This window comes from Anser brachyrhynchus (assembly GCF_964034855.1).
Source record: "Anser brachyrhynchus genome assembly, chromosome: 2".
Taxonomy (NCBI): Eukaryota; Metazoa; Chordata; class Aves; order Anseriformes; family Anatidae; genus Anser; species Anser brachyrhynchus.
In genome coordinates, this window is record NC_137695.1 from 35,183,050 (window position 1) to 35,208,980 (window position 25,931).

Sequence of the window (25,931 nt, forward strand, 5' to 3'; positions counted from 1 at the left end):
ACTTTCTTGCCCAAAGGATCCAGGATTCTGCACAACGGATGTGACTCTACTTAGGGGGTACGGAAACCCACTCTCACACATCTTGTCAGCATAAAAAAGAAGGAAGAGTCCTTCATGGGAAGAGTTGCCAGGGGGTACTACTGTCTGACAAACTCTTACCATTATTCATCTGTTGCTTTGTAGCAACCAACGTGCAGTTTTAACATTTATTCAAACACTTTTTTTTTCTAAAGACAATCCAACTTTGCAGTTTTAGCAGCCTGTACAATATCTCTGGACAATCTGAACACCACACCACCAATTTGTGCTAAAAAGGATTGATATTTTCACCTATTTCTATATTTGTAGACTGTATGATTCTATGATTATTAAATTTGAATTTCTGTTGAACCAAGCCAGTTCCCATATCAATGATAACCTTCACAGAATCAGAATCAGCACAAGGCAAACCAGTATCTGGGTACCACATATCATTTTTTGTTTATAAAATCTGGCCCATCATTAAGCTTCTCCCCGTACTCAGAGGCCTTCCTGATCTTCCTTCAAGATCAACATGAAAGAACAGAATTCCTCAAATTATTTGTACCCTTGATTAAAAACTGTTATCTGCTATGTAGATTTGAAAAAATATAAATATACCTGTGTGTGTGTATATATATATATATATATATATATATAGCTTTAGCAGTTATAACTTTTTTCTTAGTCATTATTTCTACATGCTGTGGATAAACCATACAGCTTCTTTTCAGTAACGCAACTAAATTATTTTGCATTTGTTTAGTTATTGGCATTACAGCCCTTATTTATTATTATTCTTAAAATGTTGGCATGTTTTCCAGGGAATAATAAAAAAAAAAAATCCTTCTCCCTGTTTTCAACCTGCTGAGTTTTGAGTAATACTTTTGCCTTCTCTTACCAATTGTCTATATTTAATAACTCCTAATTTCATGTTTATACTTAATTCCTTGTTTCTTCTATTTGTTACATTCCTGAAAATGCCACCGCCCCCAGCTGGTTTGGGATCTAAACATCTGTGATCTAATTTTAGGATTTGATCTTTTAACATATGAGCTTGTTTATTTTTATAATAATCAAGATGTTAAGGCTGGAAATTGTTAAAGGCAGATTAAAAAAAAAACCTGATGTGTTAACTTTAGATTAATATAAAATATCAAAGTTCTTTCATTTGTTCTGCCTTTTAAGTTTAAAGACCTAAAATAGCTACTAATGCAACAGCCCATTGACATTTTTAGCCTGTAGGAGCCTGTAGTGGGCAGAGGCAGCTGAAATAATAACATATTTGAGTGATGAACCAGCTTTACGATTTTATTAGTCAGACTTTTCCAAATCTATGGCTGGCACTTTTCCCAGTATCTCAAAAATTAAGCTGTTCTACATTTAAAACTACCAACTAATCACGCATTAAAAACTTCTCATGGTTAAGGCAACAGAATAACCTTATGATAAGCTTCTAAAAAAAAAAAAACCAACTAACTTTGAAAAATAGTGCCTTTAATTCTTTGTGTTGTTTGTATGAAGGAAGTAAAAGAGAGAGGGAAAAAAGTAATCTGATATTGGTTAGTTTGAGAAAGCTACATTATTTATAAAGAATATATTACGTATCACACTGAAATAGCAAGTACCCTACAAGAGAGTGACACTCAGTTGCCCCATAAAGCCAATGGGTGCCTTTGTTCTTCCAGTCTTTCTATATTTTTTGAATATATAATAAGTCCTCCTACCCCAGGATGAAATCTTTCCTGCAACTCGCTAGTCCAAAAAGAGGAGCTTGCAGGGAGCGTGTACCCATGTTCCCTACTGCTCCCCAGCCTCACTGTGCCACATACAGTGATCTAATTCAGTAACAGGCAGAGGGATGCAGTGGCAAACTCTAGGACACGACCAACATAGGCACAGTTCCAGGGTTTTGGTGGTGGGGTTACTCTCACTTTTATTAAAAGAACAAAAAAACGCAACAAAACAACAACAAAAACACAGAACAAAGCCCTCGTGAGAAATTAAAAGAGCAAGCAATTTGGACTCTTTTTTTTCCCCTTTTATTTATTTATTTATTTAGGGGAAAAGTGGAGCATACCACAAAATAAACATCTCTGCTCTCAGGAAATACAGATCAGATTCTAAATCTGAAAGACAAAAACAGTAGCTCTTTGGTCATACGGATATCTGAATAGCTCAACACAGCTCATGAACGTTAGTGCTCTTCACAACTTACCTATAAAATGGGCCAACAGGTAGAAATTTATTTTTTTTACAAAAAAAAAAAAGTTTCTGAATATTTTGCAAGGCAGGTAAGCACACTTCCTAAAATCATCTGGGAAATCCAGACCAGATTAACTGCAACACTTGACAGCCTGTTGATTGATCTACAGTTTTCTTAATTTTTTTGTACTTCTGGAAGAAAAAATAATCCCCACTTGTGCAGATGCAATAAGTAGAACTTCTCGCTGTCACATCCACAGACACTAGGAAAACTACAGCGTGGTACATTGGAATAGAACAACAAACTTAACTCTCAGTGGGTGACTACGGCTCATGTGAGCATCATAGAGGGATGCTCATTTAAAGCAGAACAGAGGAAATTAATTATCAGGTACCCAAGGAAAAAAAAAAATGCAATACTTGACCTTTTCACAACTCCACAATTCATTAAGCTGTTTTGCACTGTACCATTCCTAAAGAAGCGACATATTTCTAAGTATGTCTGGAAGAGCTGCAACAAGCTAAGAGCTGATCTGGCGACAAGATGTGACTGGGTACAAGTCTGCAGCAGGCAGAACCAGGCCCTTCAGGAGTAACCAGTCAATTCTCTCCCTTCTCCAAGTTTGCCATTTGTTTCTGCTGCAACTCCTAGTAAAACCAGTAGCAACATGACCAGAGAGTGGAATGAGATTGGGAAATAAGTCCAGCTCATAACTCAAGCAGGAAAGAAGCCAGACTTTTAGCCGCACTGTTAGCTGGACCAGTTCGCTGCAGGAATGCTTGTGCCAAAATTTAGGCAATAAAAAGAATAAACCAAGCAGCTGCAGACAGGACCCATAGAGCACAACTACCCCTTTTTTGGAAGTGGTGCAGAATTATGTTGATTTGCACTGAAATTGGAGCTAGGAACAAAGCACCAGTAAGAAAGAAAGCATCTTGCCAGGTTTATTCGGCAATAGACTTGCCTTCTAAAATTCAGTTTGATGTATGTGAGCAAAAGCTGTCAGTAATGCCAAGTCTGACTGAAACCAAACATTAAAATCTTATAGTTTGCATGATGGATAAGCTAGTTACAAATGTCATCATGTAGTGCTAGCTTTAATTGCTCTGAGCTAAATATAACTTTCAGAATCCAATAGCTCCCCGCAGCTTTTCTGTCTTTCAAGAAGAGAAAAAATTTCCAGTTCGAAAAAGCAGATAGGCGCACAGTCGCGTATCACAACTGAGAAACAGGAAGCAAACCTTAACGATGATTAAGTTTTAAGAGTTTCAAACACCCGTAGAGAAGGACTGGTTTCAACAGGCTGCTGTTTGCTTTGCTCTTTCACCGCTCTGCTTCCATTTACGTACCGTACCTGCTCCTTTTTGGACTCTGCCATTTCTTCGCTGTATTAGCAGACTGTGCTGAGTCTCACTTACCCAATATTTCCAGCCAAAATACTGCCTTCACCAGCAAGCTGCCCTGGCACCCCCTCGCTTCTTCATGTACCGCCGACGTGAGCACCCCAGGGGAGGAAGAGGAGGGTGAGTCTCCTGCACACGCACGCAGCCTGACCCTTACCTGTATTGCTGCTGTGTATTGCGTGACACACGAGAGGGAGTCCAAAATCTGCTACAGCTGCAGAGACTGCACCGCCCCAATAAAGGCGTGAAACAAGTTCTCTTCTGCCTTCTTACACCGAAGAAGGATTTTGAAAAACGTAACTGCAAAAGTTTTACATAGCAAGGCTTCACTTTCCCTCTCTGACCTGATAAAGGGTTACAGGCTGAAAATTTGGCTGACGCCTAGAAATATGTTCTACAGATTCTGCATTTTTGTTAACCTCCATTTTACAGGTCATTATGCAACTGAAGTTCCCCCACTATTCTTCAAATTCAAGAAGCGGGGAGCCACTGCTGCAGTGACAGTCTTGCCACTGACTGCACACCCCTCCCATCACCTGCTTGTACCCCCTCCTCTTCACCTTTTCTCTCTAGTTTTATCCAACCTCTGCTCTTTTTACTGAGCTGAACTCAGCTTCTTTATATATATATATATATATATATTTAAGATTTCCGGTCATCTTCATCCCGTCTGTGGTGAGTGGGGACAAAAATAGTATTTTTACTTATAGAAGAAAAAATGTATTCATCAGACCACATGAATTACTGAGTGCAGCATTAGAGCTGAAAAGATGGGCTAGCTAAAACCCCAGCTTTGCCTGCGTTACCGAGCTGTGCACATGCTGTAGGAGCACCAGCTGGAAGGCTGCCAGGAAATACCTACTACACTGAACAAGTCCAAGGCTAGCATCCTACAAGTTTTCCCGCCTACCATTTCTGAGTGGAGGACCAGGCTGGATAAAACAGGCTAAAGGGATTATGCCTATTTGGTGCTGACTGAGAGAAGTTTTAAAGCCAGCCTCCTCCTGAAGAGGAGGCTCTGCACCAGAACATCCATGCTCTGCTGCCACAAAACAGGAGAAGGGAAGAACAACTCCCTGCTGTCACGGCAGGCAAGGACAGACTTCATTTCTCCATTTCTAAATTGTAGTGTAAATTGCAGTGTCACCACTCGCTGCCATTGAGATTTTTCTTTCCGAAGTAACAGACTAAATTGTGGATAAATGATGTCAAAAATAGGAACAAATGCTCTAGAGGCTTTGTGTAACAGACCTTCTGTCACTCTTACAGAAGGCATTTTTGTTTTAAAACCCTGCCAATCACAACAGCTTTTTCAGTACAGCTGAATATTTCAAAAAGACCAAGCAAACATCATGCACCTATGGTGGACAAACACACAATAAATGCTCTGTGCTAACTGGTGCGACCCAGAAGTCCTCAGCACAGTTGGTGCCCCAGCCTCATAATATCCCACCCTCTCCCTGCATTTAAATCCATTGCACAAGGTGCGGCGAGAAGAGATGCACCGCACGCTGCCTTTAAGAAAGGTCGAGAGGCAAAAATGCACAAGGGAAAGAATTGGAAGCACGGTGGACATCAGCCAAAGCAAACGCAGGATTAGTCTGGGAAAGGAAACATGCAACTGTGATAACCTGATGTGACTGTCCAGTAAATCTGGATCTGAAGATTAGCAGAAGAGAAAAGATGCTAGAAAAAGGTGATTTGTTTTCTTGCTATTGGTAATACTGGAGAGATTTTACTCTCCTCTCCAAAATTAGAACACTTATGTAAGTATAACCCCTTCTTCTTTTCCTCTTAGCCTCACCCCCCCCCCCCCCCCCCAAAAAAAAAAAAAAGAGTACCTTCAGCCTCAGGTCAGGACAGCTGAAGCCTAAATATTTACAAAATTTCCATGGAAAAAAGTAATTAATTAAAAACCAATTATGTTAAAACCAATTATGTTAAAACAACAGGATCCATGAGAATAAATTTCTTCCATCCTCCAGAAGCTGTAATCCACTCAAAGAACATTTATTCAAAGACTTTTTTCCTGGGGGAGGAGGCAACCAGAAAAGCATGTGGCCAACTACATCTCTACACATTCCAAAATTTACTTATTTACCAGATTCTTTTCTTTTCTCTGCATTTGGTGACCTGCAAGACTGCCTCATTCAGCTGTAACAATAGCTGCTGAAAAACGCTGGCAACAGCTGCTACTATGTATGTGACATCAAGAGGAAAGAAATAAATATACATACACACACTCGCTTAAATGTGACTGATATATATATGCTTTCTTCCATAGATATATCTACGTATAATCTATCTATAGATAGATAATGCACTTCAATGTGATTTTAGACAGATGGATACGTATCTTATCCCATTTAAGTGAATGCTTCCACCGCCAGATCAAGTAATTCACACATGCAAGCCTTTCTCCCTCCTCCCTGCACTTTAGGTGTTCCCCTGCTGATTTGAAGCTTATTTTTCCTGGGTGTTCAAGGTTTCTTAAATTACACTTAGAGACCAAAACAATGAGGGAAAAATAAAGAAAAATGAGGATTATTTATGTAGCGAGACTTCAAACAATTGATCCAGCTATATCTCAAGGGATTTACTAAAGAGACAGAATAAAAAATGAAGAGAGAGAAAGTTGGGTGAAACACCAGAGTATTCAGAGCTACCTGTGGAAAAAGGAATTTCCTGCTGATGGACTGTTCATGAGACAAAGACACTGACCCTCTGGGACAGGTGACATACCCAAGAAGGGATTTACAGATGAGAGCGAGAAGTGAGAGTTGTTGCGTGGGTGCCCAGCCTTGACATCTAACTTCCCTGCACCAGCAGAGAAAAATGAGGATGTGGCCATGAAGAATTCTTCTCTCCGATCGTTTCACAAAAGACTAAGTCCTAACATGGATGTGAGCAGGGGTCAGAAAAATAAGTAGTCTGTCCAGTTAAACTTACATGACCACATGAAGTGTTTTGAAGTTATCAGTGCATTCATTCAAAATAAGTAAAATAAAAGGAGAAAAATGAAAAGAAAAAAGCTTGTTCTACAAAACTGAGCAACTTGAAGTAGTTATTAAATATAAGGCTAAATATAACAGGGACAACAGAGGCTTGGTGGCTAAAGCACATACGTGCTTTTCGTAAAGCCCGTGCTATTCAGAGAAGTCAGAAGTAGATGTTGGGGTGATGCATACTGACACAATTTAAAACTGTGATAGATTAAAATATATAGACACACACACACTCTCTCTCTTTATATATATATAGTGTATGTATATGCATATATATGAGTATATATATATAAAAAATACTGCAAAGTAAGAACAGAATCTGTTTGGGTCCAAAAAAGCACTTAAAGAAGGACTGCCCTGTTCAGAGTGCTGAGAGTCTGCAATAGATTCACAAAATCCAGCCTCGGTACAGATTTTATTAGAATGAAAAAATATTAGAGAAGTGTGCATTACAAGAGATTAACTTCTCCAACAAGCGAACAATAAGCAAAAGGATTTAGCTGAAGTCAGGTGGGCTGAGGAATTCAGATTCCCCGAATCAGAAATGCTGAGCTGCTGCTTCGTTTAAGGTACAGAAATGTATCTGGAAGTTACTCGTGGGGTGCAGCATACAGAAGATAGCATACAGAAGACAACTCGTGAGATGAAAGAGGCCTAAGTAGATAAATAGCTTCTCCAACCCTCCCGAAAAGGCAGGGAAGGAATTGATTAAAGAAATTGCACTTCATATGTTAAAGTGCGGGAATAAAGTTAAAACATTCCAAAAAATGGACTTTAAAAAAATATTTAAAATTAAGTTCTTCAACAACAGATCAGAACTAAGCAAAGAAGGAACCTGGCGGTGACTATCGCCTAGTAGAGAAACAAAGACAGGATGCCTACTACAAAATAGGCCTGGAAATTATGACACAGAATTAGAACTAAAAGCTTTCTTGAGCACGAATTGAGGAAACCAGGCAACGCTGTTACAGATCTCTGAAAGAAAAGGCAGAGGAAATTGTACACAGTTGCAAATAAAACTTTCATGCATCCTCAGGTTACCTGTCTACCTCACCCCTACCTTATATACACATTTAAAAAGAAACTATACTTTTTAAGCAGACCAGCAAAAACAAACAAACAAAAAACCCCAAACAACAACAACCCCACACACACACACACACAGTAGGAGGTAAATTATGATAGGAGAGCAAACAGGACACTTCTCTTCAGAGTTAGGGAGCAGAGAAAAGAAATCAGGCCGGCTACAATCAGTAACATGCAAGATTTCAGATCAAGTCAAAGAATCATACAGAAATATCAAAGTCAATGGTATATGATGAACTTTTTAAAAAAATTAAAAGTGAGTGAAATATGTAGATATCATCTAGACCTGACAACTGCATACAACATACTAATCAAGCTGGAAATTATTGTATTTAACTGCAGAATTGCAAAGTAACTAAGCAGCTGGTCAGAGAAGGTAATTAGAAAATACCAGGCTGGACAGAGATCACCAGAAGAGGTTACTAAGAATTATCCTGGGGCTCTATTCACTAGTCCTGCTACTAGTGGCAAAGGAATTGAAGCGTCTACTGAAATTCCCTGCTGACGAAAAGCACAGAGGCACCTCTGATGCACCAAGTGACCAAAACACCGGGTGAAGGAACCTCACGAACAGAAGCAGTGAGACAAAGCGCAGCTCTCAAGTCCCAAAGGCAAGGCCAAGGTTGCTAACCCAAGGAGCAGGATGAGCACAAATTCTGCTGGGAGCAGCTGGGAGCAACCAAGGAAGGGAAGGTACCTGCCTGTTTGAGCTGATTGCAGATTCACTAAATCACCAGTTTGATGAAGGCTTGAAAATAAAGAGCTATCTTTTGACATGAAGTAAGGCATTTTCTACAGAGATAATATAGAGATGCATTAAAAAAATAAATAAAAATCTTTGTGCAAGGCAGTGCTAGCACTTGATCTGGTCAGGAAGCCCAAAATAGCACATAAGACATATGAGAGACAAATGTACTCTTCTGCGAGGGAGATGGACAACGGAATAGCCTCCTGAAGTGAATATCGGAGCGTATGTAGTCAGTCACTAGATTCTCTGCATCTCTTCAAGTAGAAATGAAAGATGACAGAGGAAATGGAGAGCGTTCCTATGAGAGCTGAAAGAGAAGTTAACCAGTTTAGCTTAGCAAAACAAAGGTGCAGAGGGAATACAGGTGCCCTTATAAATGGTGAGAGAAAACACTAATTTTAGCTAGATGCACAGACTGGGTGTGAATGCATTTATCCGGAATCCTGGAATAGCATTTTAGTCAAAGCAACGAAGTTCTGAAATACTCTGTTAATGGGACAACTAGGTCAAAGCTCCAACTATTTTTAAGAGGATGCTTTGTCAGATTACAAAAGGGATTATACAAAAGTATTGACTGCAACAGAAATACCAAAGGTGAGTATCCAGGGCCTCTCTTCCAGTCATATGAAGTGCCAGTACAGCCGCTTTCAGTAAGAATACCATTATATACTACTTAAAAATCTACTGGTGATTTAACCTGGTCTGCCAAGTGACCTTGATGTAATATTTTTAGAATTTCCCTTACTAAAAATGAATTACTTCAGCTTTACTCATGCACCTGTATTTTTTTCTGTATGATTTTCTTTTATTATTTATCATGGGGTGTGTGGTGTTTGTTTTGTTCGTTTGTTTCTTATGGAATATTAATTTCAAAAAGTGGCAGATCAAGGAAATAACACTTTTTAGAATCTATGTTTAGACTACCGAGCATATGTAGCTTTTACTATATTAATTTCGACAATGAGATTTGTTGATATTTTTTTCTTAATTTGATGAAATTTTTGAAGATGAAGATATTTTGCATGTTCCTGACTTCCTGAAGATGAGTACTGCAGAGCTCTGGAACCCTGATACACAAAAACAAGCATTTTGGAATCTCAGTGCAGGGATCAGAACAGCTTTCTTCAACTCCCCAAAACAAAGCAATAAGAGTTATTACAATGAAAATTTTAACTTCATTATGTAGTACATAAACCTTTTCATTTAATTGAATTCTTTAAATTTACACTATCTAAATTAAATGAATACATAGTTCTTTCTTCCTTGCTGTACAAGCTACTTGGCTCACATTACAAACAGCGCAAGGCAGAACAGCACATATAAGTTTTACTTTTGGGAAACTGCCAAAATTCTTTCATCCCATTCTTAACAAGTAGTCCAACATACTTCTCACCATACAAACATGACAATTCTTCATCATATTTCCTTACAATTAGTCCATGCTATCGGAACTATGGCAAGAGAGAAATCTGGCAGGCAATTATTATTTTTTTTTTAAAAATAAAAATAATAAAAGGAAGTCTCTCCTATGCTTCAGCTTGTAAACCTTAACAATGCAACCTGTAAACCCAGACTGCTAAATTACATTTTCCACGTTTCCCCTAAGACTATATTAAATTTCTGATTATTTTAAAATACACCTTTATCTGTGCACATCCAACAGAGTAAACCATTAACTCAGTCAGCACTGACATAAGACATGCTAGAGTTTCTTTTCCACCAGCTGTTTTTTTCGTTTTTATTATTATTAATCACGTCTACCCAGATTATGACTTTTGATTATTTTGAAGGCCCAGAAATAAACATAGGGAAGTTAAAAAGAAAAACAAGGCAGTTTGGTCAAGCAGAATAAGCAGCGAGAATTAAAGATATGTATATTCATACATAAAAGTCTGTTTTCCCATCCTTCATCTCTATTTCTCTTACCACACACCTCCCTTCCTCTCTGCTGTAATCGTATCACGCCAGGATAAAACAGAAGATCGATTTGATAGATACAACAGCAAGCAACAACTGACACACAGCCTACACCTCCTTCTCTCTCCTGAAGTAACCCATCATACAAGTAAGTGGCAATGCACTTGATTTCATTGCTCAACAGTCCTTCAGAACGAAATTCCCTTATGAATTCAAGTTCTGCAAGACGTGAGTGCCAGGAGACAGGACACACTGAAAAAGGCACTGCACCTTCCTATTATTCAAGAAACAACATTTTAGTTTCAGAACATAAAATCCATTTAACCATAAGCAACGATGATTCTTAGGTAGGACTCTGCACATTAAAATACTGTTTGACAGTTTTGTTTGAGAACATCAGAAGTACACAATTCTCATTCTACATTGAACGTGGGATGTTTCTATGTTAACCATGCACTCTAGCCATATTAAAGCAAATAACGCAAGCTCGTTGGGCAATGAACATTTGGTACTTCAATATGAACTGTCATTGTGTCAGGATTACCAAGGCTGAAATGGCATCCGCAGTTCGGAAGATGTGGATGTTTCCAGGTACTGAGCCATGCCATGAAATCAAAGTTCTCCCCATGCCTCTTTAGTACGAAGGGGCCACCATCACAGACAAGCTCCACAAGTATTTCCCAAAGTGAGGGCATTCAGTCACTTAACGACACCCAGATACAGCCACTCTTCCACCACTGAATTACAGTGGAATCAAGGAAGCCATTTGCTTTAAAGCAAGAAGGACGAAGAAACAGCTAGGAATAAATGGGGAGATGCATCTTCCCTGTTCACCTTATCACACTCATCAACTAGGACTACAAGCAGATTGTTAAAGCTCACCTGATAAAAACAATGACCTTGTGTGCATTCAAAAATACTCAGTGGTGTCCCATTACTTGAAATTTGATCTTTTAAAATGTAAGAGTATCACCCGTAAGGGATCTTCGGTACACCAGCAATTTTACAAATATGACATGCCAGAAAAAAGTGACCGTGAACACTTAAGTGCCCCTACAATAAAAGAGGGGGAAAAATTACTAGTCAGTCTTGTCAAATACTCCATTTTGTGAAAGCCTAGCAATATATTTTTTTTAAAGTCTCATTTGCCAGAGTGACATCCTGGCAACGGCTCTGCTGTTACTTTGCAAGCAGAAATGTTGATCCTGCTGAACTTCAAAGGATATGATACTGTGTAGTATAATACATGAAAAAATAAGAAGTTTGTGTGTGGAAAGAAGCCTGTGATTCAGCTATTCTGTGGAAAATTCTAATATCTCTGAATCTGACACGAAGTTCCACATTTATTCAGTGAATTAAGTGAAGAAAAAAAAAAGCACACCATTTCAGCAGTGTATGTTTATTCTTATTCTAAGAAATAGGATGTTAAAAGCTTGCTTCAACTATACGGACTGGTCATCAGCAAAAAGGCAAGAACTTTATTTATAACAGTTTCTTACTTCATTAAGTTCCCCTTTCTCAGCAATTTGCAACTCTAAGCACTGGGAGATATTCAGTAAGTGAGCTTCAGTTTTATAAGGTTCATAATGTTACTGTAATACTAAGTGCTTCTGGTTTTATCTCCTTGCAGACAAAGTACATAGATTTGAAGAACTGTAAGAAATCTGAAAATGAATTCAGAGGTATCATGACCACCATGGGAAAAAATGAAAGATGGGTTTTTCACTGGTTTTGGCTTAGCTTACTTTTTGGCTTACTGGTTTTGGTAGTGCTTAGCTGGGGGTGAGTTACAGGGGTTAACTCACAACAGTCAATCAGTATAAGTTATCAGTACTATTCAGTTAAGGAAGACAAGAAGTAATCGTAATACTCTGTCCAATTTTTTCACTCAACGTGAAAATTTTGCATTTCATTTCCCTTTAGATGCCTCCCCCTGGAAGCTTAAGAATAGCACCGCAAAACAACCCCCCACGCAGCTCAAGAATCTAAACCCAGCTGGGTGCCCTCAGACTATTTGTTGATGCTACTAAGGGTACAGCTACTGAATTCACTTCCCTAAAGCCAGTAACTTTCTTGCCAGGACATGACAAAGTCCTGTAGACCTTATACCAAAATTCTCTTCCTTCTACTGTTAGGCCTTAGTCAAAAAAATTCACAGGAAGTATCAATTCTTTTTCCCCAACGTGGCTGTTGCTAGAGTTCAGTGACAAAAGTAGATTTAACCTAGATTCTCCCCTCTTCATATGCAAATTCCTTGTTATCTGGCCATCGTATCAGCAAACCCCATTAGTTCTAGTTCTCTTCTATTTCTAGAAGTCATCTTCTGTCAGGTACACCAGCAATCCTCCAGAAATAACCTATTCCAACTATGGTTGCACCATGCTGTATGAAAGATTACCTGCAGCCCACTCACAAGGATGTGCGGTGATCCGATCCACTCTTGAACCATGCAAGACTGGAAAAGAATGCTAGGACTGCAAGTGACTTTTCAAAAAAAAAAAAATTAAAAAATTCTAAATCTATCAGAGTCTGCAGAGCAGAGTTGCGCTAAGCTAAACCGCAAAATACGCTACTAGTTACCACAGACTGGCTGAGGTGGGAAGGGGCCTCTGGTTGTCCAACTGACCTACTCAAGCAGGGCCACCTACAGCTGGTCACCCAGGACCGTGTCCAGACAGCTCTTAAATATGTCCAAGAATTAAGTGTCCGCAATCTCTCTGGGCAACCTGTGTTCAGTAACCCACACAATGGAAAAAAAAAATATTTCCACATGTTCAGATGGAACCTCCTGTGCTCCTTCGCTTTGTGCCCATTGTCTCTTGTCACTCATTAAGATGTAGGACAGGACAAAACCATTACCAGAACGCTATCTTTTAAGGAAACTAAAGATAACTACTCTGAGGGATTCCACAAACCCTGTTTGACAGTAACAGCAAGTGGGATGCTGTTCTGAGAAGCTTCCAGGACATCACAGCACCAGGGTAGGCTGCACAGACTTATTTATCACTCTTACTCGCCAGCAAAAAGTTAAGGAGAAATCTTATCTTTAGGTATAGTCTCAATAATGCCCCCTGGTTGTTAATTTTTGTTTCTTCATTCCATTATCACTTATTTAGAGAGCAAAGACTTGCAATCTTTTAGCAACAATACGAGGTCCAAATAGCCTGACACATGCTAAGACCAGCAAGTTCTTGGAACATCTGCTACCCAAATGGCTGCAGGATTCCCAAAATCAGACGGGTCAAGCACTACTCAGCTGCAGACACAGATACATCCCATGAGGGGAAGAGAGAAGGAAAAAAAAAAAAAAAAAGACTTGAGGAGTTACTAAACTGTAGAAAGGTATCTGTCAGCAAGTATCAGCCTGCCTGCGCCTGGCAAGCAGCACAGTATCAGGGAGGGAACCTGAGAAAGGCACCACAGTCCTACCGCAGTCATCTCTACGAAATAGCAAAGACTCCCCGCTGCCCACATCCTTTGGAGTTAACATCACCAGCTCCTCAGTATGCAGATGGTAATCACCAGTGTTTTGGGGATCCCCATTGACACTGATAATTTACGCTTACTTAGCTAAAGCGATCAAGCAGTACCACCGAAAACAGACACTTCCTTTCTTACTTTTATTTTTTAAATTAAAGATATGAAAAGGTCAGTGACTGATTCTCATTCATAACGAAACTTCCATCCTGCCCCACCACTACAGGCTGCACTAAATTCACAGTTTGTGCTGTCATGGTTGCACCTAGGGGATCTCAGCACTCGGGTTTGTCACAAGCAAGGGATCTGGAAACAAACGAGGGAGCTGTTCACTCTGTCAGAATACAGTAATTTATAAGACTATTAAACAAGCTCCTTTGCTAGCACCGTGGCTGCAGCCAGCGCAGTTCCAGATGCCAATATGAGCACGACGTGCTCTGCATGATGTTCAGGGGAGACACTGCTATTATGCCTCACAGCCGGAGGCAGCGGCAAAAACCTTTTGACAACAAAACTTACCAAAACTAGTTTCAATGCCATCTCTTGCCTTTACAGACAGGACAGCAAAAGCTCCCCTATAAGAACAACAATTGTATGTTTCACTTAGGGCATTAAAACTATGAAGAAACTCCCTCCGCCCCTTCTCAAGGCTATTTTTCTAGACCGACAAAAAAAATTAACTTGGAGGAGAGGAAGACATTTCAACAGAAATTTTTAATATGAGCGACTGGCTGCAGAGATAGAAGAACGTAGCGCCAGCGACCAGGATTCTGCTCTGCTTGCTTTAAAACTTGAAGGGCAGGATTTAACCTTCAGTAACAAGCAGAATTAAGAATGACACAGATGGGCTTGTGCACTGAGAAGGATAAAGTCTCCCACACACACAGTCCTGTTGGTGACTGACAGGCCATTCAGAATTTGTCTCTTCTGTGGTTTCAGCTACTGTCCAAGCAGAAGGAAAAAGAGTGCTTAAGGCAATAGAGTATGCCCACACAGTTGTTCTTTACTGGAACTGCTAAGACCTGGAGCTTCACTCGGTTTCACCAGCAACTATGTGGAAAATGGAACAGACAAATAACAGAACAATAATGCATACACACTGAGACTAGGAAAAACCTCCAGAATTATGGGGAAATAGGGGAATAAAAGAGAGAACGTCAGAGAAAGGTGACCTCAAAGTGATTTAAGCGATGGCCACAACAGATAAGATGACAGCAAAAGTAGAGTCATGGCATTATTATCATAAGTAGCAATAACAGAAATGGCAGAAATTAAGATGAGGGAAGAGTAAGACTACCTTCAGCCAGGGAAATGCTTCAAACTTCCAGTCTAAAAACATTCACATGAGGATACACCACATAGCCAGAAAGCCCCATGTTTCAAATTTTTCTAACAACAACAAAAAGTCATTACTGAAACCCAACATCGAAGTACAGTGCATATCATTAACGTAAAAGAAAAAGAAGAGAAAATAAACACTGGTGCAAACAAGGATTAGTTTCTCAACTTTAATATTTTGGACTGTTATCATCTTCTTTCTAAGAGCAGCAGTTAAATACAAGCACTGCATGACAATTATGGCACTGTATACCTTAAAAAAAAAAAAAAAACACAGTAAAAATGTTATGTTTTGGTTTAACCAACACACAGGCAGAATCTGAGGCTATCACTAAGAACTTGGCATTATGGGGAGATTAATCAAAAAGAAAAAATTTAATTCCCAACTGATGCCTTATGTTAGGAGGCAGAAGAAAGGTAGATTTGTTTGCACACCCATATTAACATAAGTGCCAAAGAAAACATTCAGAAAAAAATAGTTGTTGACATGGCAGCAGCTGTATTCGCCAACCTAATATGATCCAACCGATAAACCCCCCACTACTGAAAGACCAAAGAGGGAACCTTCAGGCCAGGTACTTGTACCTGAACAACAGGACTTGAAAGCGAGAAACCTAGAAACACGAATACAGACACGCCTCCTGGTCAGACAGGGAATGCAGTTTGGCTAACCTGCCGTATAATGACTACAAAGGAAGAATTTTTCAAAAATCAGTTTAAACTGTTACAATGCTGAAAAGAAAAGCACAGAGGCATGTGGAGAATCATATATGCTGCCCTCCTTCTGTGACTCACCCGATGCTATTATGCAGCCACTGTTATCAGGCTTTCTTACAGCCAGCTGTACAATTCGTAAGTTTGGAGATCCCTCCGAGTGCTAGAAACTCCTAGCAATTCTGAATGCACTGTTTCAGCTCAGAGCTCAAAGGTCAGTGAAAGTCAGTTCTCACTCCTATACAGAGTACTCACTCTTACTCTATCTTGTACTCTCACTGTTCCACCGCACATAACAAGGATTCCTATCAAGTCATGCATAACAGTTATTTATTTTCCTCAGAATAAAGACTCAAGAACCGCATGTTCAGCCTTCAGCCAAAGACGGAGAATTGTTAGCTAACATGCACTGCACACATTGCTCAGCACCTTCCACATCCAAAGTGGCTCAACTTTAGTTCCTTCTACTTTTGTGGTTAGCGGCATGGAACACCCAGGCACTGAAATAGAATTAAGTGCTGTTGTGCTTACTGCTATATATTAACACGTGACTTCTACCCTAAGGAGCTTGCATTGAGTCAGTGGTGTTCTTGCACACCAGACAGGCAGGACGGTAAAGGCTGAGCTGCGCTGGGCTAATCAAATGCTTTTCTCAATCTCAGCTAGCGTTTTCTTAAAGCACGCAGTGTTTTTATTAGCAATGCATTTACCAGAACTGTCATTAAATTTGTGCTAAAATAGAACAAAACAACAACAACAACCCAGCACTTGGATCATGTAACAATCACCTCAGTTTGGACACTTAAATAGAATTTGTGCAAGTTCTCTTCCTTCACTGAGGCTGTCCTCAACTTTCTGTTTGTTTGTTTCAAGCAACATGAAACAATATGCCATGAGTTTCATGTTGACAGAATCCTAAACTAACAATAAAATACTGTGTTAATTCATGTCATAACCTCATATATAATTGAATCTGGTATTTCTGATCATATGATATGTGCTGCATGGAAGTCACAAGCAGCCTCAGGACCTTTGCAGGAGGATCAAGCTAAAACAGACTGAAAGGAGAAATGAGTTATGGATATCCTGCTTCCCAACAGCATACCCACAGCAGTATGTTTCTCAACTATTATGTTTCCTATTTTACTTACATTGTCATATTACCATCAACACCCACATCTCTTAACCTTGATGGCAAGCAGCAAAAATTATTCTAAGGTAATTAAAATACATTTCCTCAGTGTTAATTTCTAAGTTAACAGAATAAAGACAAGCACCCACAAGAGGACATAATGTTACATACACAAAACCTCCTCATCCTTCAGATAAATGAGAAACTAAAGCAATAGAACATTTGTTTCCAGGCATATTATTCATGGATTTACATACCGGTACCACAAGTGACAGCTGCATGCAACTAAAAACGATGCATGTCCCTAAAGTATACTGCTTGAGCATAACCACAAAGGCAGAAGACAGACACCAAAATTGAGAATCTCAAAGACCTCCGCAGCAAGTCAAAATTAAGCCTGAAATGTATCAGCTAGAAAATGAGAAAAGCCTTCCTGTTGAAAATGTAGTTCATATGTGAATTGCTTAGAGCACTGTTTGCAGCAACTGAAAACTCATTCTTACAATTAGAAACCATATAATCCAAGACTGCCACAATGTCACAATTGACTCTAACTTCTACACAGCATGAAATAAAACCTACAGAACGTGACTAATGAAAGAAATACTAGATATATGCCTATTAGACATACATGCATCTGTTTATAATATAAGCTATTTTAACTAGACCCACTTCTGTAAGATGATATACACACAGCATCCAGAAAAAGGTTTTGTATGTAATACAGCATACTTACATTTGCAAAAGTAAATGAGCTAGCCACACACGCAGCGTTGCAATAAGCACACTCTATCAGAGCCTCAGCATCATTTCCTGTCCTTAGTGAACGTGCTGGTAATTTCAGCCCAACCACAACTGCTCAGCACCACCCCCAGAACACACACATGCACGCTCGTACACAGATAGCATCTCCAATCCCTAAAGTTCCCCTCCCACCCTTCCTGCATTCAAACCCAGACGCCGTGCAGAACGATAGAAAGGGACGGGAGCGGGCCTAGCGCCGTGTGCGTGGCAGGGAACGGCACCCAGATGAGGAACTGCGAAGCCAATGCAGTGGAAGCGCGGCGATAACATTCAGCCTAATCCATTGGAGCGCAGACTAGAGAGCTTTACTTAAGATTTAAAAGCAGATGTATTTTCAATGAAAAGGCTGGAAATTAAGATAAATGACGCTGTGCGTACCCAAACAGGACTCACGGGCTGATGAAATGAAGTGGAGCGAAGCGTTCCCAGCTCGGCGGTTGAAGTCAAGGGATGGAGCAACAGCCCGCGTCCCTTCTCCGGAGAGCAGGGAAGGAAAAAAGCACCGTGACAGTCATCGGAGGCCTAGAAAAAAGTGCAAAGCAGGCAAATTACGCTACGAGGAAGAAGTAAATTTACCAAATGCCCTTTTCTCCGGCCACCCCGCACGTCCCCCTGGTAGAACCAAGCCTCAGTGTACGGTACCGAGCGGCTCAGTGTTCAAATTGCTTGTAATTTGTGCCCAGATTGCTCGTAATTTGTCCCCAAATTGCTCGTAATTAGTCGCACCCCGTCGGAAGCCACGCTGGAGGGACTTAACCCATTGCCCTGCGCCGCGGGCAGGGAGAAGCCACCAGAACAACGGGGGCATCCCCCGTACCCGCCGGTACGAGCCCCGTCCCAGAGCTAAACACGCCTGGAGGCAGCCCCCCGGCGCGGGATTTATTCAGTTTTATTTTAATGTAGCACAGCGGCAATACCTGAACCGGGGAGGGCGGGGGCGCGGGGCGACCGCTCGGCTACCTTCGGCTCCGCTCGGCTCCGGCCGGCCGGACACGATCGGCACCGCGGGGAGGGGGGGGGGGAGAGTGGGGGAGAGGGGGGCGGGACCACCGGGCTCGATTGGCAGCCGCGCTGGCCAAAGGGGAGCTCGCGTTCGCTTCCCCGCCGATCGCGGGGGGAGGGGGTGTTTCCGTGACGTCACGGGCGGGGCCTCGCCGGCAGGTGGGGCCGGAGGCGGGGGCCGGCCCTGAGGGGAGGCTCGCGAGGGCTTCGTCCGTCGGGCACGTACAATCCTCGCTGGTATCCCAAAATGTGACATCCCAAAATGTGACATCCCAAAATCACATCCTAAAATCTCACGTAACAAAATCCCACATCCCCAAATCCCACATCCCAAAATCTCAAATCCCAAAATCTCACATCCTAAAATCTCACGTCCCAAAACCTCACGTCCTAAAAACCCCACAACCTAAAATTCGCCTGTTCCTCAGAGTCTTGTTTGAAAAGAAACAGCCTGAGTGACTAGTGAGATCCGAGCCGTTAGAAGCGCTCTGGGCTGTTTCCATGATCCCCGTGGTGTGTGCGCGAAGTCTTTCCGAAATGATTGCTGCTTGTGAGGATGTAGGGAGGATGTGGCCTGGCGCAGAACTTGTGTGGTTTTTGTGTGCGAAGTGTGGTTTAATCCTTGATCAGGAGAGGAAGGGGACGGAAGGACCCCCTGCTTTCCCAGCTCAGCATCATGGGCCCCAAGCTGACCAAACGCTTCTCAATCCCAGCCTGCACTCGGTGCTTCTCATTACTTCAGTGGTCGCAGGAAAGAGAAACATAGATCATAGAACCATTAAGGTTGGAAAAGACCTTTAAAGATCATCTGGTCCAACGATCACCCTATTACCAACGTCACCCACTAAACCATATCCCTAAGCATCACGTCCAACATTTCCTTGAACACCCCCAGGGACAGTGACGCCACCACTGCCATGGGCAACCTTCTGGAAAACCTTCTCTTCGTTAACACTGCCTCAGAACAGGCCAGAAGTGCTTGGGAAAGCCATTCCAAGTGACATCCCAGAAGGCAGGGAGAGCGTTCATGGATGGGAGCTTGCAGTAGCATAGCCCATCTTCAGGGTGGTACCTTGCACTGTGAATGAAACCATGTTTGCTAAAAGGCTATGAGATGCCACCGAGTACCACGTTTATAAGAACAGGGTGTGGCAGAGGATTCCCAAGCCATAGGCACTAAAGCATCCCACACCGTTTTATACCTTTAAATGCTGCTTTTATACATAATGATCTTATTTTTGCCTTAGTTCATATAGATCATAAAATGTACTTGAAAATAATATTGATGGGACCTTTGGAATACTGCTTTTTCAGCATTACTTATGCCCATTTTTATATGAGGAGCAATTTTTAGTGAGTGTCAATGAGCAAAGTCAATGAAAGGCAACAAAAGCAGTTTTACTTTTGGTTATGTTGTTTAATGTAGCTTTGAGTTTCTGCAGTGTGGGAATTCAGGTTTTGCTGGAGGGTGTTTATCAGTTTGCAAACAACTAGAATCTAAAAATAGCATATACCATTTTGTTACATTTCAAGTTTTATAAAAATTGCTTTCATAAATACAAGTTTTAGGGAAAAAAAAACTAGCACTGTACTTTTAAAGAACATGATTATTGAACTAATGGCACTAAGTAGCCTGCAGCAAATCTTTTAAGAAAAATGTAGGCAGCTGGAATATGTTGATGAGGCACCTTTCCGGCAATCACATGATGTACTAACGTACTGTTAGGTAGCACTATGCATGTGTGGTCTGTTTGAGCTCCCACTGAAACCAAACTCAGACCACTTCTTGATTTAGAAAGGAACTGGGTGGCTCTTTGATGATGAATAGCCTCCAGACCTTGCAAAGAGAAGGAAATGAAAAAAGCAAAATTCAAATCCTCTTCCAGTTTAAAATCTCCATCTTGAGTCCTGCCATATAGACAGTGAGATACTTGGGGTTCCTGAGACATTAAGGACATTCACTGTTCCTATGTTCATCACAGCAAAAAACATGGACCAAACGTATGTTTGGGATATATTAACTGCAGCTACATCAGGAAGGAGTTTGATCTTTCTGTGGATTTCTTTCCTTTCCTTTTGTTCTGCCCTCCTGTTGAACAGAAAAAAAAATGAAACAGTATTGGAGTGGTGTTTTTCCTGGGCTAAAAATAAGTTTAAAAATGAATTAATAGGAAGACCTTTGGGAATAAGACCATTCTTCCTATTAGAAAATCAAAGCACAGAGAAATAGTGTCAGCCTTAACTGAGATGGCAAAATAAAAGGTGGTTGCATGCATCAGGGGAAATGTATAGGCAGAAAGCCTCTGTCTGAATATAGATTGGTGTTTTTCTTTTCTTAATAGATCCATCAACACAAAGCCATCCGGTTTGTATTAGTAAAAAGAAGGTGGTTAGGGTGTTCCCCAGCCCTGTGCACTTAACCTTCGATTTATCCTTGCTCTTTGGTTTTTCAGTTCTGCGTGATGGAGCCTCATGACACTGTAATCTTTCCAGAGCTATTAAGAAGAGGAACTCCATTCTCCATGATCCAACAGGTATTTTCTTTTTAATTCAGTTTCCCTTTGATCTAATATAATGCATAATTAAATTGCATGGTCTGAATTAAAACTCCACCATTAGGTGCATCCTTTTAGCTTGTTCTTTCCTGTGGTTTTGTAAAGACAGTACACAATAATATTTCCAGTGAGCGCAATGAAAAGGATTCTGTTGAATTCAATACCATGCAATGATTTTTCATGTTCAAGCAATCTTAGTCTCATGCTGGTGAACGAGCTCCTATAGCATGGATATGGAGCAGACAGAGAAAGGCTTGTTGTGAGATACAAGTTATGTCCTGTGCTTTGAGATAAATAACTAAGACAAACCTTTTGAAGAGCTTCTCCATTTTCAGCAGGAGGATAGGTTTATCAGAATCCTTGTGGCTGAGGTGGTGTGAGCAGCAGTAGAATTGTGTGCATAGTTATTGGGTTAACCCATCTTTCTCTTCTCATGACTTAGCACATACATCTTCAGTCCTGGGCAGGAGTTACCCGTCTTGAAATTCAGCAACGTCATTCCTTGTCCACCAAAAGAAATCTATCCTTGGTAGCTTTTTTTAATACCAGCCCTCCCCATCATGTCATTTCTGTCCTTGTGCCAGTACCTTTTATTTTCTTCTCAGTGACCACTCAGGAGCCTTCTAGCCCACTGACAATTCTTTGGCAAATACCACCAGCATCCTGTTGCATATACAGGCTAGTATTATGCAAGCTACTGGCATTAGCTTTTGTGTGTCTTGCTGGTATTTCTAAACACTTACCTATCATCTCCCTAATCTGCCCAGCCCTCTTTTCTCATGACTGTAGTGTCTGGGCCTTCTTTCCTGGCTCTTCTTGCTTCCCAGCTAGACTCAGTCTCGTTAAACTCCCTTCGGGGCCCTTTCGAATATCTCTGAGGGGCAAAGTTTACCTCTCAAGTGCCTGATGCTGCTATGCCTTTGTGCAAGCATATCACCTGTGTTGCAAAATTCATGAGTTGTTGCAAATACTTTTTGGAGTCTTGATTCTGACTTTCATTTTTCTGGTGGTCAGAGCTCTACAGCAGTGGGGGAAAGCAGACCTGCTGTGCACTAACTCGTCTCCTTACAAGGGGCTTAACTGGCTCATGTTAACTTATTCAGATAAGGGCAGAGAGAGCAGGAAGATTACAGTCTTTCTATATTGGGAAAGCAGACGTGTGGCCAGAAGTTACTCAAAATAGAAAGGAGAAAAAGGAATGAATGTCCACCAGCCTGACACTCAGCAAGGAATTATCCCTGTGGGCTGTACCATAGTGAAGAAAGTAGAATGCAGGCTCTGGACAACCCTGTCTTTGTGTGTATGTGTGGGAGGGGTTGGAGAGGGTATGCAGAAGCTGCCACAATAGGACCCATGAATTTGGAAACAGCTGAATTCCAAATAGTAACATTCATCACTAATACTAAAAATAATTTTCTTGTTGTTGATTTGACTTGTATTTGTCTGTTCTATTTAGCTTCAGGGAAAACGGGAGGACCCAACTGTATTGGGACTAGCTCCCAGGCTTACTGCAGTTGAGGACCAGCTAGTGAATGTCAACTGGTTACGATGTGGTGAATAAGCAAGTCTAACATATAAACCACTGGAGAAACAGCAAGTTAAGATATCTTCAAAGCTTCTACTTTACACACGAGAACATGCTTCAAACAGGAACTTTAATACTGACTTGGAAATGAGAGGAACTCCAAGGTTTTCAAGCCAAAATGATTCTGCAGTTTTTAAAACAGGAGCATTTTCCTTTAAGAATAAAAGCTAAACAAACTTGCAATTTAAAATTCTGGATTTGTCAGTCTTGTACTGGTTTCATACACACCAGACGCTGTTTTATAACATTTATCCTCCTCCCCCTCATTGGCGACTATTACTCATTCTTTCAAGTATTCTTGGATTTTAGTATTTATCTAAAATGCAGTCAGATGGAAAAAAGTAGTCATATTTTTTTCCACATTATTTAAGACAGAAAATACCAGAGTATATTAAAGTTTACCGTATTCAGTAAGTATATTTACAGAGACATGATACAGGTCTCCGCAGAATTTGGCATCCAGATGCAGTTCAATTGGCAAAGAGGATAATACAGCTATTAAGAAAGTGTAATTCAGTGCACTATGGGCTACATTATCTTTCCCTACGAATGCAAGCTTATTTATTTAGGTTGCTAGCGAGGGGTTCTCTCTGGAATTGGAGAGAAAGAAACCTGTGGGGCACAAGGGATTATCAGAGATATTCCACACCCATGGGCCATTTCCCTTTTTAAAGTCTTATATTATTGCAGATGGAAGATGTAATACATTGTCCATTGCAGCCAGAGTTTCTACTTACTTCACTCGGCTCTGGGTGAGGCCCTGGCACACCTCTTGTGTAGCTCTTTCTCCATCACTATTGCATAGAGCGTAGAGCACTTCAGATCCAGATGCTAGGTCCCTGCATGGAACCTGTTCTCCTTTCCCAGAGTGGGAATAGGATCCATGTTTCTCTTGCTAGGGTTAGCTTTGTTATTCTTTTCCTTTGAATACAAGTAACAGGAAAAAAATGTCTAAACATTAAGACACAAAAATTGCTGACATCAAATACTTTCATTCTTTCAGGACCAAGAAAGCAAAAGGTAAGATAAGGCACTGAATTTATATTTGGAAGGCATTTTCTGAAAGGCTATGGGACAGTTGCCTTTGCATTTCACTTGGAAGGGAAAATAAATGATATTGTTCGAATGTTGTAAGTTGTACCCACCGGGTACATTTCCTGCCAGCACGGGTGAAGTTTTCCATTGTGTAAACTCCTTGAAGTTGCAAATGCTTCATTTGAGTGCATGTGATATTAGGCAAGGTTCGATTGTGGCAGTAGCAAGAGCAATCCTGAAAACTGTGTGCAAGTCCAGCTACAGACATTAAGCTTGTTAGCAAACAGTTATTCCTGACTGATGTCAGAATGAAACAGCAGAGGAGCAACTCTCCTCACAGACTTTTGAAAGTCAGACTTCTGGCCTCCAGCCACAGAGCTGTTCCAGAGCCTTCCTGCTCCAGTGATCAGTCCCCCAGTTCTCAGCCTAGGCATGGACACAGCCAGTTCGTGCCTATCGATACTTTGCGTGCCCTGACCTGCGCCTCCGTAAATGGTTGATGTGCCAATCCAAGGTGGTATCTCTCAGATATACGAACATAGGTAAGAATTTCACTAGAGGAGAGTAGGAAGTGTGCCTGTTTGCTGGTGTGAATTGACTATACGTTTTGTATCAGGAGATTTCCAAACTGCTGTTCTGACAGGTTGTGAGGTCTAGGTGGGGAAATGCTAAGCTGGGTGGGTTCAGATCTGCTAATGTACACAGCAGTAGTATCTCCTTTTTCTGTACCACAGCCATTAGTGTCAGGGTCTGAATTTTAAAACAATTCAGAAGTCTTCTAATATGACTAATTTCCCATTTTCCCCACTGGCAGCTGGCCTTGTTTGGCAGAAAATACATCTTCACGGACATTGTAAGCCAGACTCAACAGGAAACAAGTCTGTAAGTCCACACAGGTGGTTTGTTGTTTTTTTTTGTTGGTTTTGGTTTTATTTTGCTTTCTTTTGTTTTGTGCCAGAGCATAGCAACAGTTCCAGGCAGAAGGGATGTCCAGGAAACAAAGTCTTCACCTTTATTTGAGCTTTACAGATCCAGGCAGCTGCACCAGACCAGATCTAGACTTGTTGAAGTCAATGGAAAAATCATTCTTCAAGTTCAACAGAGTCAAATGCTTCACCTAATGGATCAAAATGTTAAGTGGCTGGAATTTTCCCTTGAATCTCAAGACGTTGGTGAGAATCCAGGAAGCTGCTGGGAGGAAAACAACCTGCTTCCATTAATGCCCCGTTGATAACTGAGGCAAGACAGGCTACACAGGCTACATTGCTCAATGCATCCTTTCATGTGCACTGTTTTTTCTAAGCATTTGCTGCTGAGGAATGGGTTTCTGTGGTTAAGAAAGTTTTGAAAACAATAAAGCAATGAAAGCCTTCAATTGATCTCAGAGGCAATTGCTGCAAAGGAGAACAAAAGTATTTATGGTGTTACTGACACAGTCTGACACAACTGACTGACAAAGTAAAATAGAGGAAAAACAAACCTCCCACACAGTCTGTCGTGGGCAAACACAAATACAGAGGTCACTAGGAAAAGGCATGAAAGGAAGCTTACTCACCAGCTGCCCAGGTATAAGCCAGTTCATCACTGTCACCTCAGTCCGCTGCTGATCACACAAGAGGCCACTTTGCACAAATTCAATTAACAATGCCCTCAGCTCTAAAGGAGATATGCAGCCATCTTTCCACCCTCCTGCCTCCAGAAGAGATCTGGAAAAGGAATATTTCTACAAGGTTTGAAAACCATCCACTTTTAAAATCTGCCTTTTGTATACAAATAGACATGGATTTACCAGCTAAGATTTTTATTTTAATAAGCAGGTATTTTCCCATGGAATTAAAAAATATTGAAAAGTTAAGCAAATCCTATAGCAAAAAAAAAAATGAGGCCATTGTTCTGTAGATGTTTG

At 40.9% G+C, this 25,931-nt stretch overlaps 2 protein-coding genes across 16 annotated transcripts in view; one reads left to right on the top strand and one right to left on the bottom strand.

The window, feature by feature from the left end:
* The window catches only part of OSBPL3 (oxysterol binding protein like 3), an 88,616-nt gene extending 69,799 nt beyond the window's left edge, over positions 1 to 18,817 (bottom strand). For 9 of the 15 annotated variants that reach the window (XM_080577870.1, XM_080577865.1, XM_080577873.1 and 6 more), the window contains exon 1: positions 18,227 to 18,366. The gene's annotated coding sequence lies outside the window, so the exon portion shown is untranslated. Of the gene's footprint in view, positions 1 to 3,642; positions 3,664 to 15,993; positions 17,741 to 17,780; positions 18,200 to 18,226; positions 18,371 to 18,765 lie in introns of those variants that run through there. The other 6 variants (XM_080577866.1, XM_080577874.1, XM_080577875.1 and 3 more) reach the window with 6 other exon arrangements.
* Positions 18,253 to 25,730, top strand: LOC308188637 (uncharacterized protein; the record flags this gene model as incomplete). Its single annotated transcript, XM_080577902.1, has 3 exons — positions 18,253 to 18,486; positions 21,304 to 21,384; positions 22,862 to 25,730. 3 exons carry the CDS (start codon positions 18,253 to 18,255, stop codon positions 22,964 to 22,966), a joined length of 420 nt encoding a protein of 139 aa, XP_080434028.1. The 3' UTR covers positions 22,967 to 25,730.
* Positions 25,731 to 25,931: the final 201 nt, after the last annotated feature.